The following is a 15,445-nucleotide window of genomic DNA, read 5'->3' on the forward strand; positions in this document are numbered from 1 at the left end:
TTCCTTTTTCAGATCAGAGCTGGGGAAAAGTCCTGGAATAACATGATCTTGGATTCTTTATAAATCATGATTTGGGGACCTTTCCCAAGATTTCTGGAAGCTTCTAAGAGCATCTGCCTCTCCTTGTAGCTCTGCAGCCGGAACAGGACTGGGCGTGGGCGTTGGTTCGAGCCGGGCCCGTGCACTGCAACCCGGTAGGCCCATTCCACCCTTACCTGGCCTGATCCAGCCTCCAGATTTAAAAGCTGTGGAAGCCACTGCTCGAGAAACGCTGTAAACTGGCCTTCCTCTTCCCGTTCGGGAAGGCCCAGCAAACAAATAATTTTTCGATGACCTCGATTCTCGAGGTCGTCAATGTGATTCTCTAAGGTCCAGACTCGCTGCTCGAGAGTCCAGACCCGATCCACGGCCGATTCTGAGATGGCCTCGGTGGTCGCGGCCTTTAGCTCCGCCCATCCAACTTGGCGCTCAATTTCCTTGATGTCTCGGTCGTGCTTTTGTAGCACGGCCGAGAGTGAGTCCCATCGGCTCCGGGACTCTTCGATGAAGGCGTCGATCTTTGCATCCAGCTTGGAGATCATTTCCACGAGGCTTGTCACTGTAGGTAAGTCCCCCGGGTATAGGCTGTGGACGCCTCTGCTGCAGCTGGAGAGGGTGGGGGAGGGGTTCCTGCTTGCTGAGAGCTGTGAGCTCCCTTCCCTTTAGTCATTTTTACTTAAGATTAAATTGTTTAAATTCAGTACGAAGCAACTAATTACATTAAGTAAAAACTATTTGGAATGATTTGGTGAGTGTGGTGGGGGCGGATGACCCACTTTGTCCAAGTCTTGGGAGGAGCACTATAGACTCAGACTTGCTGGGTCGCCGCCATCTTGGATCCCCCCGGTGTATTCCATTGTGACGAGGAATGTTCCCGGTTCGACTGGTCCGTGGGTGCTGCGTTTCTGTAAGAAATCCGTAGTGTCACGACAGAAGCTGGGGGTCCCCTGTACAATAGGTTTCAAGATGCCTTCAACATAGCCGGAGAGATTCTCACATAGGGTCCCATTGCCCGACACGATGGGACGTCCCGGTGTGTTGGCTTTGTGTACCTTTGGAAGGCAGTAGAAGTCGCCTACACGAGAAGTACGTGGGATGAGGGCGCGTAGGGAACTCTGAAGGACTGGATCCAAATTTCTGATCAGTGTGTTTAATTCTCGGGTATGTTCTTTGGTCGGATCAGCTGTAGCGTTCCTGGTTGTTCAGTTGTCGGTACACTTCCTTGCAGTAATCTGTTCTATTCTGAATGACAATGGCTCCTCCTTTATCTGCTGGTTTGATGACAATGTTGTGATTGGTTTTGAGAGCCTGGATGGCATTGCGTTGTGAACAGGTGATGTTTTGCTCTACCTTGTGGGTACGGCTGATGAATCTGGCATTTATATATTTCCTGACAGCTTGAGCATACATGTCAAGCCCAGGGCAGCGGCCCTCCGGTGGGGTTCATGTTGGCACCTTCTTTGGTCGCTCCTCTACAGATCCCTGTAATGACTGTTCCAGTTCATCAGTGGGCTCAGTGGGATCACTGCCGGCACCTTGAAAGAACTCCCGGAGTCTCATTCGTCTGATGAACTCCTCTGTGACTGCTGCCAGAACCAACGGGTCCATTTTGGTGGACCCCTACTCAGGACTTCAATCTTTTCCGGTCGAAGGGTGTGGTCCGATAAGTTGACAATAGACTTCCCCGCAATGATAATGTTGTCTACTGTGGTTCCAGGGCGGGCTTTGCTATTACTGGCGAGAATGCCAAGCTTCTCCAGTTTTTTGTTCTTGGCGTGCATGTACGTGGTGTAGTTTTGTCGCCTTGTCTGTTTGGCAATGTCATGTAATTGTACTGATGTATCCTGTGTGCAGGCTGTGAGTGTGGACTCCATTTGAATTTCAAGGTTGTGGCGCCTGTTGTAGAGTTGGTGCATGAGATGATTGAGGAGTTTACGAGAGGTGCGGTGGCAAAGTCTCTCTGCGTAGTCTGTGTTGTAGGTCGACCTAAGTGGGTCCGTGATCTGTAATCCTTTCGGGATCTTTCCTGCTTGCCTGCATTCCTGTAGAAACTTGACTTCTGTGTCGATATGTGCACTCTTCTTGGAGATCCTCTCCACTTTAAGCCGTCGGTTAGTGGTGGCGATAGTAGTCATGATTTGGAGGTGCCGGTGTTGGACTGGGGTGGACAAAGTTAAAAATCACACAACACCAGGTTATAGTCCAACAGGTTTAATTGGAAGCACACTAGCTTTCAGAGCGACGCTCCTTCATCAGGTGATTGTGGAGGGCTCGATTGTAACACACAGAATTTATAGCAAAAATTTACAGGGGCCAACACCTTCAACATATTGAGAGCTGAAAATGTGTTGCTGGAAAAGCGCAGCAGGTCAGGCAGCATCCAAGGAACAGGAGAATCAACGTTTCGGGCATAAGCCCTTCTTCAGGAACCTCACTTTCTCCTACCTTCAACATATTGTCTAGCTATCACCATTGTTAACAGCTAACCCGAGAATGCACCTTTAAAAAAAGGGTTTTGTGATTTACACATGAAAAAGTGAAACTATCACGGTATTCTAACAGATGAAAGGCTTAACAGACAATCAGTTTTTCAATGTATAATTTCAGTTACATCACACTGTAAATTTTTTCTATAAATTCTGTTACGATCGAGCCCTCCACAATCACCTGATGAAGGAGCGTCGCTCCGAAAGCTAGTGTGCTTCCAATTAAACCTGTTGGACTATAACCTGGTGTTGTGTGATTTTTAACTTTGTCCACCCCAGTCCAACACCAGCATCTCCAAATCATCACCCAGCCTGCGGGTGGCGCTGTGTTGGGAAGTCGCTGTGCCCTCCCAGCCTGCGGGTGGCGCTGTATGGGAGGTCACTGTCCCCGCCCAGCCTGCGGGTGGCGCTGTGTTGGGAGGTCTCTGTCCCTGTCCAGCCTGCGGGTGGCGCTGTGTTGGGAGGTCTCTGTGCCCGCCCAGCCTGCGGGTGGCGCTGTGTTGGGAGGACCGCGGCCTACCTCAGGCTCTCTCGCGGCGCTCCGGCTGCTGTTCCCGCATGGATTTCGAGTGAGTGCGACCCTGGCTGTGGGTGTGGGGCGGCCCGGGCCGGGCCGGGGGAGGGTGTGAGATTCAGTCACTAACCGGAGCCTGTTTTCTTTCCCCTTTGGCAGCTCGAAGCCGAGTTGGGCGGATCAGGTGGAGGAGGAGGGCGACGAGGGTAAGGAGCAGGCCCCGGGGCTTCAGGCCCAAGCCCGGGGGCCCAGGGCCCGGCACGTGGGAGCGGCTCCGAGTCCGGGTCCGGCCCCCCCCCGGGGAAGCTCACACTGAACATGATCAGGACCCTCTGGGTCACGGGGCTATTCAACTGCGGAGAGCATCACCGCCCGGGCCCTCCGGATATTGGGAGGGAGGGGGAGGGGGACAGTGAGGGAGGGGGAGGGGGGGGACAGTGAGGGAGGGGACAGTGAGTGGGGGAGGGGGACAGTGAGGGGAGGGGAGGGGAGGGGGGGACAGTGAGGGAGGGGGAGGGGGGGAGGGGGGGACAGTGAGGGAGGGGGAGGGGGGGACAGTGAGGGAGGGAGGGGACAGTGAGGGAGGGGACAGTGAGTGGGGGAGGGGGACAGTGAGGGGAGGGGAGGGGAGGGGGGGACAGTGAGGGAGGGGGAGGGGGGGACAGTGAGGGAGGGGGAGGGGGGGACAGTGAGGGAGGGGGAGGGGGGGACAGTGAGGGAGGGGGAGGGGGACAGTGAGGGAGGGGGAGGGGGGGGACAGTGAGGGAGGGGACAGTGAGTGGGGGAGGGGGACAGTGAGGGGAGGGGAGGGGAGGGGGGGACAGTGAGGGAGGGGGAGGGGGGGAGGGGGGGACAGTGAGGGAGGGGGAGGGGGGGAGGGGGGGACAGTGAGGGAGGGAGGGGACAGTGAGGGAGGGGACAGTGAGTGGGGGAGGGGGACAGTGAGGGGAGGGGAGGGGAGGGGGGGACAGTGAGGGAGGGGGAGGGGGGGACAGTGAGGGAGGGGGAGGGGGGGACAGTGAGGGAGGGGGAGGGGGGGACAGTGAGGGAGGGGGAGGGGGACAGTGAGGGAGGGGGAGGGGGACAGTGAGTGAGGGAGTGGACAGGGGGGACAGTGAGTGAGGGAGGGGACAGGGGGGACAGTGAGTGAGGGAGGGGGACGGGGGGACAGTGAGTGAGGGGAGGGGGACAGTGAGTGAGGGAGGGGGACAGGGGGGACAGTGAGTGAGGGAGGGGAGGGAGACGGCACAGGATGGGGGGGGGAGGGGAAGCAGAGAGAGATAGGGAAGGGATGATATAGGGGGTGGGGGGACAGAGGGGTATGGGTGTGAGGATGCGGGGGCAGTGGATGAGGGTGGGACGGAGAGGAATGAAGGGCTGAGGTGGATGGGGGGTTGGGGCTGGGCAGAGTGAGGGGCACTGGGAGTGGGAATCGGTTACTGGGAGGGAGGAGTACAGGAAGGGTAGAGGGGTACAAGAGGACTGAGAGGGTTGGGGGGAGAAGTACAGGTTAAAGGGGGGAGGGGTTACAGGAGAAAGTCAGGCGGAAAGGGATACGGGGAAGGGGGAGATAGTGTGTACAGAGAGGGAAAGAGAGAGATGTTTATGGGGAGAAGAAGGAGGAATGAGCAGGATTGGACATGAGGTGGTAGGGACACTGGGAGATTAAGCAATGGGGTAGGTGAGCAAGGTGGGATCTGGGGTTCATGGGATCTTCCAAACTGTTTTCTCCCTAGCTGAAACTGTGGAGCAGTCTTAAGTATGTACACTTACCACCGCAACCATTGTAGAGTTTGTTTCATTAACTGAAAGTATGCTGTTATTTTGTTCGCCGAGCTGGGAATTTGTGTTGCAGACGTTTCGTCCCCTGTCTAGGTGACATCCTCAGAGCTTGGGAGCCTCCTGTGAAGTGCACTTAGGGGACGAAATGTCTGCAACACAAATTCCCAGCTCGGCGAACAGAACCACAACAACGAGCACCCGAGCTACAAATCTTCTCACCAACTTTGAGTATGCTGTTATTTTCATATCACATTGACAACCTACACTTCTATGGTGCCTTTAATTAAGTAAAGTTCAGGGTGCTTTGTAGGATAATCTAACAAAATTTGAGCTGTAGACCAAAGCTGTATATGACACTCCAGATTTATCTGATTAAGACCCTGGTGTAGGAGACAGGTCAGGAATCAGACTGTGGCCTTTTGATGTTGGTGGTGGTCTGTGCTGCTTGCTGGCTGCTGTTTTATTTGACTCCTTTTCCCTTTGTACAGAGTGAGCTGGCAATGTGGCATTGGGGTCCTGTTAGCATGTTGCTCAGCTTCACAACCAATACGAAAATGTATCCCCTCATTAACGTGAGTTTTTGACTATCTTTAGGTCCCCTGCCTTCACCTAAGGAACTGATCAAAGGGAATATCAAAACTATCATTGAGTACAAAATCGATGAAGATGGCAAGAAAGTGAAGGTGAGGATTTTTCAGTGCTCAGAAATCCAGTATTGACCAGAGTTAAATCAAAATCTATACTTCCCGTCTCCAAACTGGAACTCCTATTGTTGACATCAGGTACACAGAAAATCCTAGCTGTCAAGCTGATTTCTTGTTGCCCTGAGATCGGGACATTAGCAAGAATCCATCTCTTGGAACTCTGTCCTTGTTCCTGGATTGTTAACATTTATAAAGCCCTCTGGCTCTGGAAAACTCCACGCCACTGTTAAGTGGGAAAGTTTAGCCGCACCAGGCTAATCCAGAAAATCTGGCATCAGCTTTCACTGTGACAGTCTGAGAATTTTGATGCAGGTTTTTAAAAATCTGGGAATGAAAACGTTGGTGTCAGTAAAAGTGACCGTGCAGTTGGACCAAATGGTTATAAAAGTATAGGCCCTTTTATAATGTCTGTTTAGCCAGGAACCTAATGGTAGTGTCCTGGGCTGGGCCTGTGTGTAATTCACGGAGCCACGTTCACACTAAACAAAGCCTTTTGGCCTTGGAAATCTCTGCTGACTGTCGCGAGCAATCCAGTCAGTCCCTCCTCTTTCTCATAACCCTGCAATTTATTTTCCTTTTGAAATCATGTATCATCTCTGTGTCTGCCACCATCATGTATGCAGCAAGGTATGTTTTACTGCATGAGCCTTTCTTTAGGGCCTGTATGAATCAGTGTGTCTGGACTGCACGCCCATGTTAGTTCCCCTCTGAAGTGCTTGAAGAGGAAGGTTTCCCACCATGTCCAGCCGCCTCAGCAATGGGTGATAAATATTGGCCTCGTCAATGGGAGATTGTAAGCTGAAGGTTCATTTCTGAAGTTATTACCTGGAACTTACTGAAAAATATTGAACTTTTATTTTCAGATTATCCGCACCTTCAGAATTGAAACAAGGAAAGCTTCAAAAGCAGTGGCCAGGCGAAAAGTGAGTTTCTGTATGAGCACATCCTGATCAAACAATGCCTTTTTAAAGCTTATGTACTTGGACATTGTTGCCATAAGGATTGACTGTTTACTTGGTAAGATATGAACCGATTAATTCCACATGTGTGAGTGTGTGCACATTGTGTATACAGTTGACTTTGAATGAATAACTAAATATCACTTACCAGTAAAGACTGGTTCTCAAATTAAGATCATACATTTGTTAGTAGATATTGAGTTCAGTTTTCTGTGTTTTTTAAGTATTGAATTGTCAGTCTGCTGATTTCTTGCTGATGACAGCCCTTAGGAAACTATACAATACAGCACAGGAACAGGCCCTTCGGCCCACCAAGCCTGCACTGATTCTGACCCTTGTTTAGACCCACTACTTATTGCCCATAAGTGGTTTCTATCCCCCGTTTGCCTCCTGTTCATGTGTCTACCAAGATACACCTTAAATGTTGCTAGCATGCCTGCTTCCCCCACCTCCACTGACAGTGTGTTCCAGGCACCCACCACCCTCTGTGTGAATCATTTTCCCTGCACTTCTCCCCTAACCTTTCCCCTTCTCACCTTGAATCTCTGCCCTCTTGTAATTGACCTTTCCACCCTGGGGGGGAAATAAACCCTCTGACTATCCACCCGATCTAAGGCTCTCATAATTTTGTAAACCTCTATCAGGTCACCCCTCAGCCTCCATTTTTCCAGTGAAAACAATCCAAGTTAATCCAACCTTTCCGCATAACCAAAACCCTCCAGACTAGGCAACATCCTGGCAAACCTTCTGGGCACCCTCTCCAAAATATCCCCTTCCTTCTGGTAATGTGGTGACCAGAACTGCATGCACTATTCCAAATGTGGCCTATCTAAAGTTTTATACAGCTGCAACATAACTTGCTAGCTTTGATATTGGATGTCCTAGTTGATGGGGTCTCACGTGATGGTGAATGAACAAACCCACAAAATCAGCTTCTTGATCAATTGGGAAAACTGAACTGGTTACAGGCAAATAGTGAGAGACCTGGTGCTATGGCTGGAGCCAAGAGCTTTCTGAAATCACCATCAGTATGGTTAATAGAGGAACCCGGTGGGATCCTGTGCTGTCTGGTAAAGGGGTAGGTTGCATCTAGTGAAAAGCCTACAATTGAAGTTATACTCACAGAAATGAAAGCAAAATACTGTGATACTGTCTATCTTAAACAAACGTAGAGAATGCTGGAGAAAATCAGCCGGTCTGTGGAGAGCAAAACAGCTAACATTGAGTCTGATATGACTCCACTTCAGCTGAGTTTCTGCAGCATTTTCTGTTACTGTTGCTACACAGGCAGCAGCCAAACGGATGCAGTGTCTGAGCCGCGTGTTAGGAGAAGCCTGGCAGAGAAGTGAAGGTTCAAGGAATTAGAACATGAAGAGGGAAATTGAACCCCGTCAAATATTTGACACTGCGACCTGAAAGAAAGACTAGCGTTTATACAGAACACTCTGAAGATGTACAGGTCAGGGTGGGTTGGCTATGCTAAATTGCCCATAGTGTAAGGTGCATTAGTCAGAGGGAAATGGGTCTGGGTGGGTTACTGTTGGGAGGGTTGGTGAGGACTGGTTGGGCCAAAGGGCCCGTTTCTACACTGTAGGGAATCTAATCTTCCATCACCTCAGGCTGTCTGAAAGTCTGACTGATTGATTGTTTTACTAACTTTCCTCCCCTATAGAACTGGAAAAAATTTGGCACATCGGAATATGACCCTCCCGGTCCGAATGTCGCTACGACGACGGTCAGTGATGATGTCTACATGACCTTCATCACCAGCAAAGAGGTACGCACAAAGATCAAAATTCAGAGAAGTCGGTGCTTCAGCAACCCCTTGGGCTCAGTAGCTATTTCATAAAACCATGGCTGATCCAACTGGCTTCAAATCCCCATTCCAGCCTACTCCCAATAACCTCTCAATCCCAACAAAAAGCTCCTGAAAAATATTCACACTCTGTTTCCACTGACATTTGAGGAAGAGAGTTCCAGACATTTGGCACCCTGAGAAACGATACTACTTCATCTGTCTTTTAAATTGGTCACCCTTTGGTTTTAATTGGTGATTCTGCCCCAAGAGGAAACATGGGTGGGACACACATGGGTGGGACACACATGGGTGGGACACACATGGGTGGGACACACATGGGTACTATGTTGGTCGAACCACATCACTGCTTAGCACAGGCTGTTTGACTTCTCCTTTCTGTCATATCGAATTGTACAATGCTATTATTCAGCCTATTATGTAACACCATTATTCAGTCTATTGTTAAATACCAGCTTTTTAAAAGAACTGCCTGATTATTCCCACTGACCTGCTCTTGTCCCAAAACAGAGCAATTTTTGTGCTTTTCAAATCCAGACATACGCAGGTTAGGTGGATTAACCACGGGAAATGTAGGGTTACAGGGAAAGGCTTAGTGGGTGAGTCTTCAGAGACTCCGTCTGGACTTGTTGGGTCAAATGGCCTGTTTCTATACTTGTAGAGATTGTATGGAATTATACTCCAGTTCCCCTTTGACAGTCATAATTAAATCGGTTTCCACTGCTCTCAAAGGCAGCACTGCCCAGATTATCACAATTGACTGGTTAAAAAAGAAAACCAATTCTCCCCTCTGCTTCTTCTGCCAATTATCTTAAATCTGTGTCCTGTGGTTTACAATCCTTCAGGCAGGGGCTCTCGTAATGTACTGTGCTGATTGGAACATCGCAATTCAATCTCATTTTCCAACCTCTGCTATAAGGAAAACAACCTCCTCATCTCCAGTTTCTGCACAATTCTGAACTCCACATCCCTGTATTCTCATCAAGGCCTTGATGTGATACCCAGACTTGAACACGATATTCAGCTTGAGCTAACTTACAATTATTAACAATTTAGCCCTTGTAATCTGTGTCTCAATTAATAATGGCCTGCGTGAATCCCATTGTAAATTATGTACTAATAGGATCTATAGTGACCAAAACCTGGGACAAACTGTGTGGTAAATGGAGGTACGAATTGACCAGTGTAAAAGCAAGCCAGGATGGATAAACATGCAACTGGAGTTGAGGGTCAGTTCAGCCATTGTCCGATAGAATGATCTGACACTGGGTTTGAAAAGCTACTTCCTGTTAATTTGGAGGCCATAAGACATAGGAGCGGAAGTAAGGCCATTCGGCCCATCGAGTCCACCTGTTAGATTCCATGCACACCGTTTAAAAACATTCCTGTGTATGTATTTACTCTTATCCTTCTTCTCCAGGTTTGCATGCCTTTTCACTTGGCTATATTTCAGTCGCCGCTAGCTGTGCTTTTACACCCTTTTATAGGATTTGAATAACACCGAAGAGGATGACCCCATGACCAAACTGAAAGGCCAGAAGATTGTGTCATGTCGAATTTGTAAAGGGGACCACTGGACGACTCGCTGTCCATACAAAGACACCCTGGGACCAATGCAGAAGGAATTAGCTGAGCAGCTTGGACTCTCCACCTCTGAGAAGGAAAAGGGCTCAGGTACAGACAGGCTTCAAGCACGTTCACCTTGTAGGAGGATTTCATATTCTGCGTGTTACTCGTCCCCCCCTGTTCTCCTGAAGGAGCTGATTCCACTTAAATTGGTTTCAATGTTACTGGCACACTAACTTTCTCATTTTTCCTTTCTGAGCTGGGAATGTGTTGAGGGTTATAATCAGGGGAAAAATTACTTGTAAACCTGATCCTGTCAGTGAATGGAATCAACTGTAGATCCCCTGGCTCATTGGATTATTTTCTATATCCGAAAGAGCTGGGGGCATTTAACATTTAAATCGGAATAAGTTAACAGTCCTGGAATCAAATGTGATTAGCCTTGCTGGAGGGAGAGGTGAACTTATCCAAATCAAGCCCCTCCAGCTAATAGTTGATAACCAGGTAAAGATGCCGGTTTTATTATTTTCTCATTCTGACAGATGGTGATCAGAGAGGCGGCTTTTCCAGCAGCATTTGATGCACTATCAACTACAACCAGGTGATGGCACTAGTGTTCCCTCCAGTGCAGTCCCTGTGTTTATATTTTTGTTGGAGAAAGTGAGGGCTGCAGATGCTGGAGATCAGAGCGGAAAATGTGTTGCTGGAAAAGCGCAGCAGGTCAGGCAGCATCCAAGGAGCAGGAGAATCGACGTTTCTGGCATAAGCCCTTCTTCAGGAATGAGGAAAGTGTGCCCAGCAGGCTAAGATAATAGGCTGGAGTGGGGTGGGGCGGAGAGGTCAGGAAGAAGATTGCAGGTTAGGAAGGCGGTGCTAAGTTCGAGGGTTGGGACTGAGACAAGGTGGGGGGAGGGGAAATGAGGAAACTGGGCAGATTTCTCCAGTTTCCTCATTTCCCCTCCCCCCACCTTGTCTCAGTCCCAACCCTCGAACTCAGCACCGCCTTCCTAACCTGCAATCTTCTTCCTGACCTCTCCGCCCCACCCCACTCCAGCCTATCACCCTCACCTTGACCTCCTTCCACCTATCGCATTTCCAATGCCCCTCCCCCAAGTCCCTCCTCCCTACCTTTTATCTTAGCCTGCTGGGCACACTTTCCTCATTCCTGAAGAAGGGCTTATGCCAGAAACGTCGATTCTCCTGCTCTCTGGATGCTGCCTGACCTGCTGCACTTTTCCAGCAACACATTTTCTGCTTTATATTTTTGTTCACTTGTTCAGGAGAAGGACTGATGCAGGTTCAGGAGAGAAAGCAAACAGTGTGCAGGAGCATGAAATGGTGTTGGTTCCTGCATTACTGAAAGTAACTGTTAAACAGTCTGTCTCGTTATTTGCTCCCAGAATCTGAACCAGTCCAACCAGCTCAGAGTAAGACTGGGAAGTATGTTCCGCCCAGTTTACGAGATGGAGCTAATCGGCGTGGGGAGTCAATGCAGACAAATCGCAGAGGTGAGGATATTTTGCTTCAAACATTAAACATCTTTCAGATGTCACATTAGCCTTTGAAATAAAAACATTTCCCTTGCTGACTGTCATTCCCTATCCCTGTCATATAATTCATGGGAGGGAAGCCTTTATTTTTCAGCTTCTGAGCCCCTAAGATGGTGTTGTTAACAGTGTGTTTTCCGTTCCACAGCGGATGACAATGCCACAATCCGTGTGACTAACCTCTCAGAGGACACGCGAGAGACTGATCTGCAGGAACTGTTCCGGCCTTTTGGCTCCATTTCTAGGATCTACCTGGCTAAGGACAAGAATACTGGCCAATCCAAGGTATGACCATTAGTGCTGACGCCTGCATTTAAAGTCAATATCACCTTGCTGTCTACTCTTTTATTTTTGACATCTGGTTTACTTTATACTTTGTTTTCAGGGATTTGCCTTTATTAGTTTCCATCGACGTGAGGATGCTGCCAGAGCCATTGCTGGGGTCTCAGGCTTTGGTTACGATCACTTAATCCTGAACGTGGAATGGGCTAAGTAAGTGGTGCAAATGTTTGGTCTGATGTGTTGTCATGACTCACTATGGGAAAGGGTGCTTTCTGAACTCCACTTCTCACAGACTTATTGCAGCCGTTAATGATTTAATTAAATCACTAAGTGTACCTCCTTACCTGTCTGATGGACTCAGGTTGTTTGAGAACACTGACCAGATTTCTGTACTGAAGAAGTTACTATTTATTGCCACAGAAAAATATGAATGATCAAATTTGTGGGTGGTACAGTGGTTAGCACTGCTGCCTCACAGCGCCAGAGACCCGGGTTCAAATCCCGCCTCAGGCAACTCTCTGTGTGGAGTTTGTACATTCTCCCCTTGTCTGCGTGGGTTTCCTCCGGGTGCTCCGGTTTCCTCCCACAGTCCAAAGATGTGCAGGTCAGGTGGATTGGCCATGCGAAATTGCCCATAGTGTTAGGTGAATGTAGGTGGGTTGCTCTTCGGACTTGTTGGGCCGAAGGGCCTGTTTCCACACTAAGTAATCTAATCTAATTAACTCTGCTAGCCTAAGCTCCATTCCCTTCGTGAGCCACTACCCCCAGACACAGATGCTTCTTGAGGGAGGAAAAATACGAGGGTATTAATGGCACCAGTCCCTTACAGGATTTGATTAGGTTCTTTTTGCTTCTAGGTCCTTTTGATTTCCATTTTTTTTTTGCTACATGTGGAAAGGGTTGAGATGATTACTCAAGTCACTGGTTAGAGGCAGTAGTTTCTAGCAAATGGGAGAGGATCTCTTTGATTTTGTTACTTCACTGCAGAGAGAGATCATATCTCATGGGAGTCTGGAAACTTCTGCCTCTTACATACAAGCTACCCACCTACCCAGGAATGTGCTGTCCATGCACATGACTCTTGACTTCTACATTTAGTCCTAATTGTAAAACCAATCAGCAGCCTCTCTCTGTCTCTGGGCACAGCTTGCACTGAATATACCCAAGGTACTGTTGGGTCTCAAACATCTCCTGCCCCAACTTGAAAAAGCAACAGTGTAAGTACAACTCACAATGAGTTCCAGTAATTCAGTTTTAAAAATACTATAACTCCTTTCTTGAATCACAATCCCAAATAAAGAAAAATAAAAAGATGTGGTCTTTCTAAGCTTTGCCCTGCAATTGTCCAGTATCTGATGTGATTTCATGCTGCCATTATCTTTTGTGAAGCACACTGATAGGCTGACCTTGTGTCAGTATGACTGACCACAGTGCTACAATTACAAATGTGCAGAATATATCTCATGGAACCAAATAATACACATCAGAGCAGGTGCCATGGATATATTTTAATCTTTCAAAACTGTCTTCCTAATCTAATGGTTTTGTTTTTTAACTAATGTACTGGTTAAAATGTATCATTGGATTAAATCACAAGTAATTTTTAAATATCCATTTCAATAACTTATTAAACAATGTGTATCGCTGCATTTTCATTCTCACTACCTTTATATTTTATTCAGTTTAGTACACTGACAATTTCAGTTGTATCATTGATTTAACTTAATTGATTAAGAATTAATAACACTTGAACTCATGTTTTATCTGATAATGTAAATCTTGTTTATATATTTTTCTTTTACAGGCCATCAAACAGTTGAGAAGTAATTGATGAGATGGAGTAGACTTTAAGCAGAAGTTGCTCTGTTAATTGTTAACAGTACTAAATAAAATTTCTGTACTGGCCATTTGTCTTGGACTTATTGAAGGTGAACCTCAAGTCTCTTCTGCTCAGTTCTACATGTAAAATAAGCAGGTTGCCATAGTAAAGTTGTCAAATTTTTTTTCCCAGTCAGTCTGCTCAATGCAAGCTAGAAAAGTGTGTTCAGGCTTTGAAAAGGGCAGAGTGATGGATGTGACAATTACAACATGTAAATTTAATCTGGATAGGTATATAGAAAGGAATGCTTAGAAAGATATGAGGCCCAGTGGGACTGGATTAATTCAACAAGGCTGATTTAGACTGAAGGGTCTGTTTCCATGCTGTACAACTCTATGAAAATAAGGAGGAGAACTTCAAATTTGAAGCATTGGACAGTTGTCGGTCATACTACAGAACAGTGACCAACACTCCTGCCTGTCATTCATTCAGAACGGTGCTACGAGATAGTTCCTCACCTCACTGTCAGTGACTGCAGCTTAACACGTGGCTGCGAGGGATGGCTTCAGAAAGGGCACAGCAGACAATGGAGACTGTTTAAGGAGCAGTTGTTGCAAGTGATGTTCCTCTGAAGGGGTAAGATTAAAGGTGCCTTGGATGACGAGAACAGAGGAGCTTCTTGTCAAAAGGAAGGCAGCAGCTTATGGAAGGTGGAGGAAGCAAGGATCTAGCACAGCTTGAGGATTGCAGGCTTGCAAGAAAGGAACTAAGAAATGGACTGAGGAGATCCAGGAGGGGGCACGAAAAAAGCTTGTCAAGAAGGATTAGGGAGAACCCAAAGACATTTTACTCCTACATGAGGAATAAGAGAATGATCAGGGAGAAGGTAGGCCCAATCAGGGATAGTATAGGGGCTGAGAAATTGAAGATGGACTTCAACCTGGATAAATGCGAAGTGATGCATTTTGGAAAGTCGAACTTGAATGCTGAATATAGGATGAAAGACAGGATTCTTGGCACTGTGGAGGAACAGAGGGTGTGCAAGTACATAGATCCCTCAAAGTTGCCACTCAAGTGGATAGGGTTGTCAAGAAAGCATATGGTGTTTTGGCTTTCATAAACTCGATCCCCCTGTTAAAGAGTCATGAGGTTTTGCTACAGCTCTACAAGTCCCTGGTGAGACCACACTTGGAATATTGATTGTGTCCAGTTTTGGTCGCCCTACTGTAGGAAAGACATAGAGGCTTTGGAGAGGGGGCAAAGAAGGTGTATCACGATGCTGTCTGAACTGGAGGGCTTGCCTTATGAAGAGAGGTTGACTAAGCTCTGACTTTCTTCCTCCTCTCCAGAGAGAAGAGGTGATCTGATTGAGATATACACGATAATGAGGGGCATGGATAGAGTCAGTAGTCAGAGACTTTTCCCCAGGGCAGGATTGATGGCACGTGGGGTCATAGTTTTAAGATATTCAGAGGAAGGTTCTTTATGCAGAGAGTTTGAATGCATGGAATGTGTTGCCAGCGGTGGTGGTGGAAACAGCCATTAGGAACAGTTAAGCGACTGCTGGACACGCACTGGATAGCAGTCAATTGAGTGGTGTGTAGGTTAAGTTATTATATTTTACATTAGGATAAATCCTCGGCACAACATCATGGGCCAAAGGGCCTGTTCTGTGCTGTACTTTTCTATGTTCTATAACTTTAGTCTTCATATCTATATTTCCTTTAGACTGGGAAACATCCAAAAAATCTGCTATGAGTTCTGGTGAGGAATTAGAGGGTATATATGTTCAGGCCAAAATTATATAAATGTCAATTTATTAGATATGTGAAGTGCTTTTATGGCTTTATCCACTTGAATTACTGCTTTCAATGTCTTGTGACATGGATAAGATGCAACAGAGGGCATGAAAGTGTGAAAATTACTGAACT

The 15,445-nt window shown here is 47.5% G+C and overlaps 1 protein-coding gene across 1 annotated transcript; it reads left to right on the forward strand.

The window, feature by feature from the left end:
* The first annotated feature begins 3,003 nt into the window (after nt 1-3,003).
* On the forward strand, nt 3,004-13,600 carry eif3g (eukaryotic translation initiation factor 3, subunit G). Its single transcript, XM_087983246.1, has 10 exons — nt 3,004-3,094; nt 3,199-3,245; nt 5,416-5,504; nt 6,389-6,448; nt 8,157-8,261; nt 9,788-9,974; nt 11,267-11,374; nt 11,562-11,698; nt 11,799-11,905; nt 13,500-13,600. The coding sequence occupies exons 1-10, from the start codon at nt 3,084-3,086 to the stop codon at nt 13,513-13,515; spliced, it is 867 nt and encodes a 288-aa protein (XP_087839372.1). The 5' UTR covers nt 3,004-3,083; the 3' UTR covers nt 13,516-13,600.
* Nucleotides 13,601-15,445: the final 1,845 nt, after the last annotated feature.

The sequence above is a fragment of the Chiloscyllium plagiosum genome, unplaced genomic scaffold (assembly GCF_037043375.1).
Source record: "Chiloscyllium plagiosum isolate Xiang-an unplaced genomic scaffold, Cpla_swu_hap1 HiC_scaffold_45, whole genome shotgun sequence".
In the NCBI taxonomy this organism is placed as follows: Eukaryota; Metazoa; Chordata; class Chondrichthyes; order Orectolobiformes; family Hemiscylliidae; genus Chiloscyllium; species Chiloscyllium plagiosum.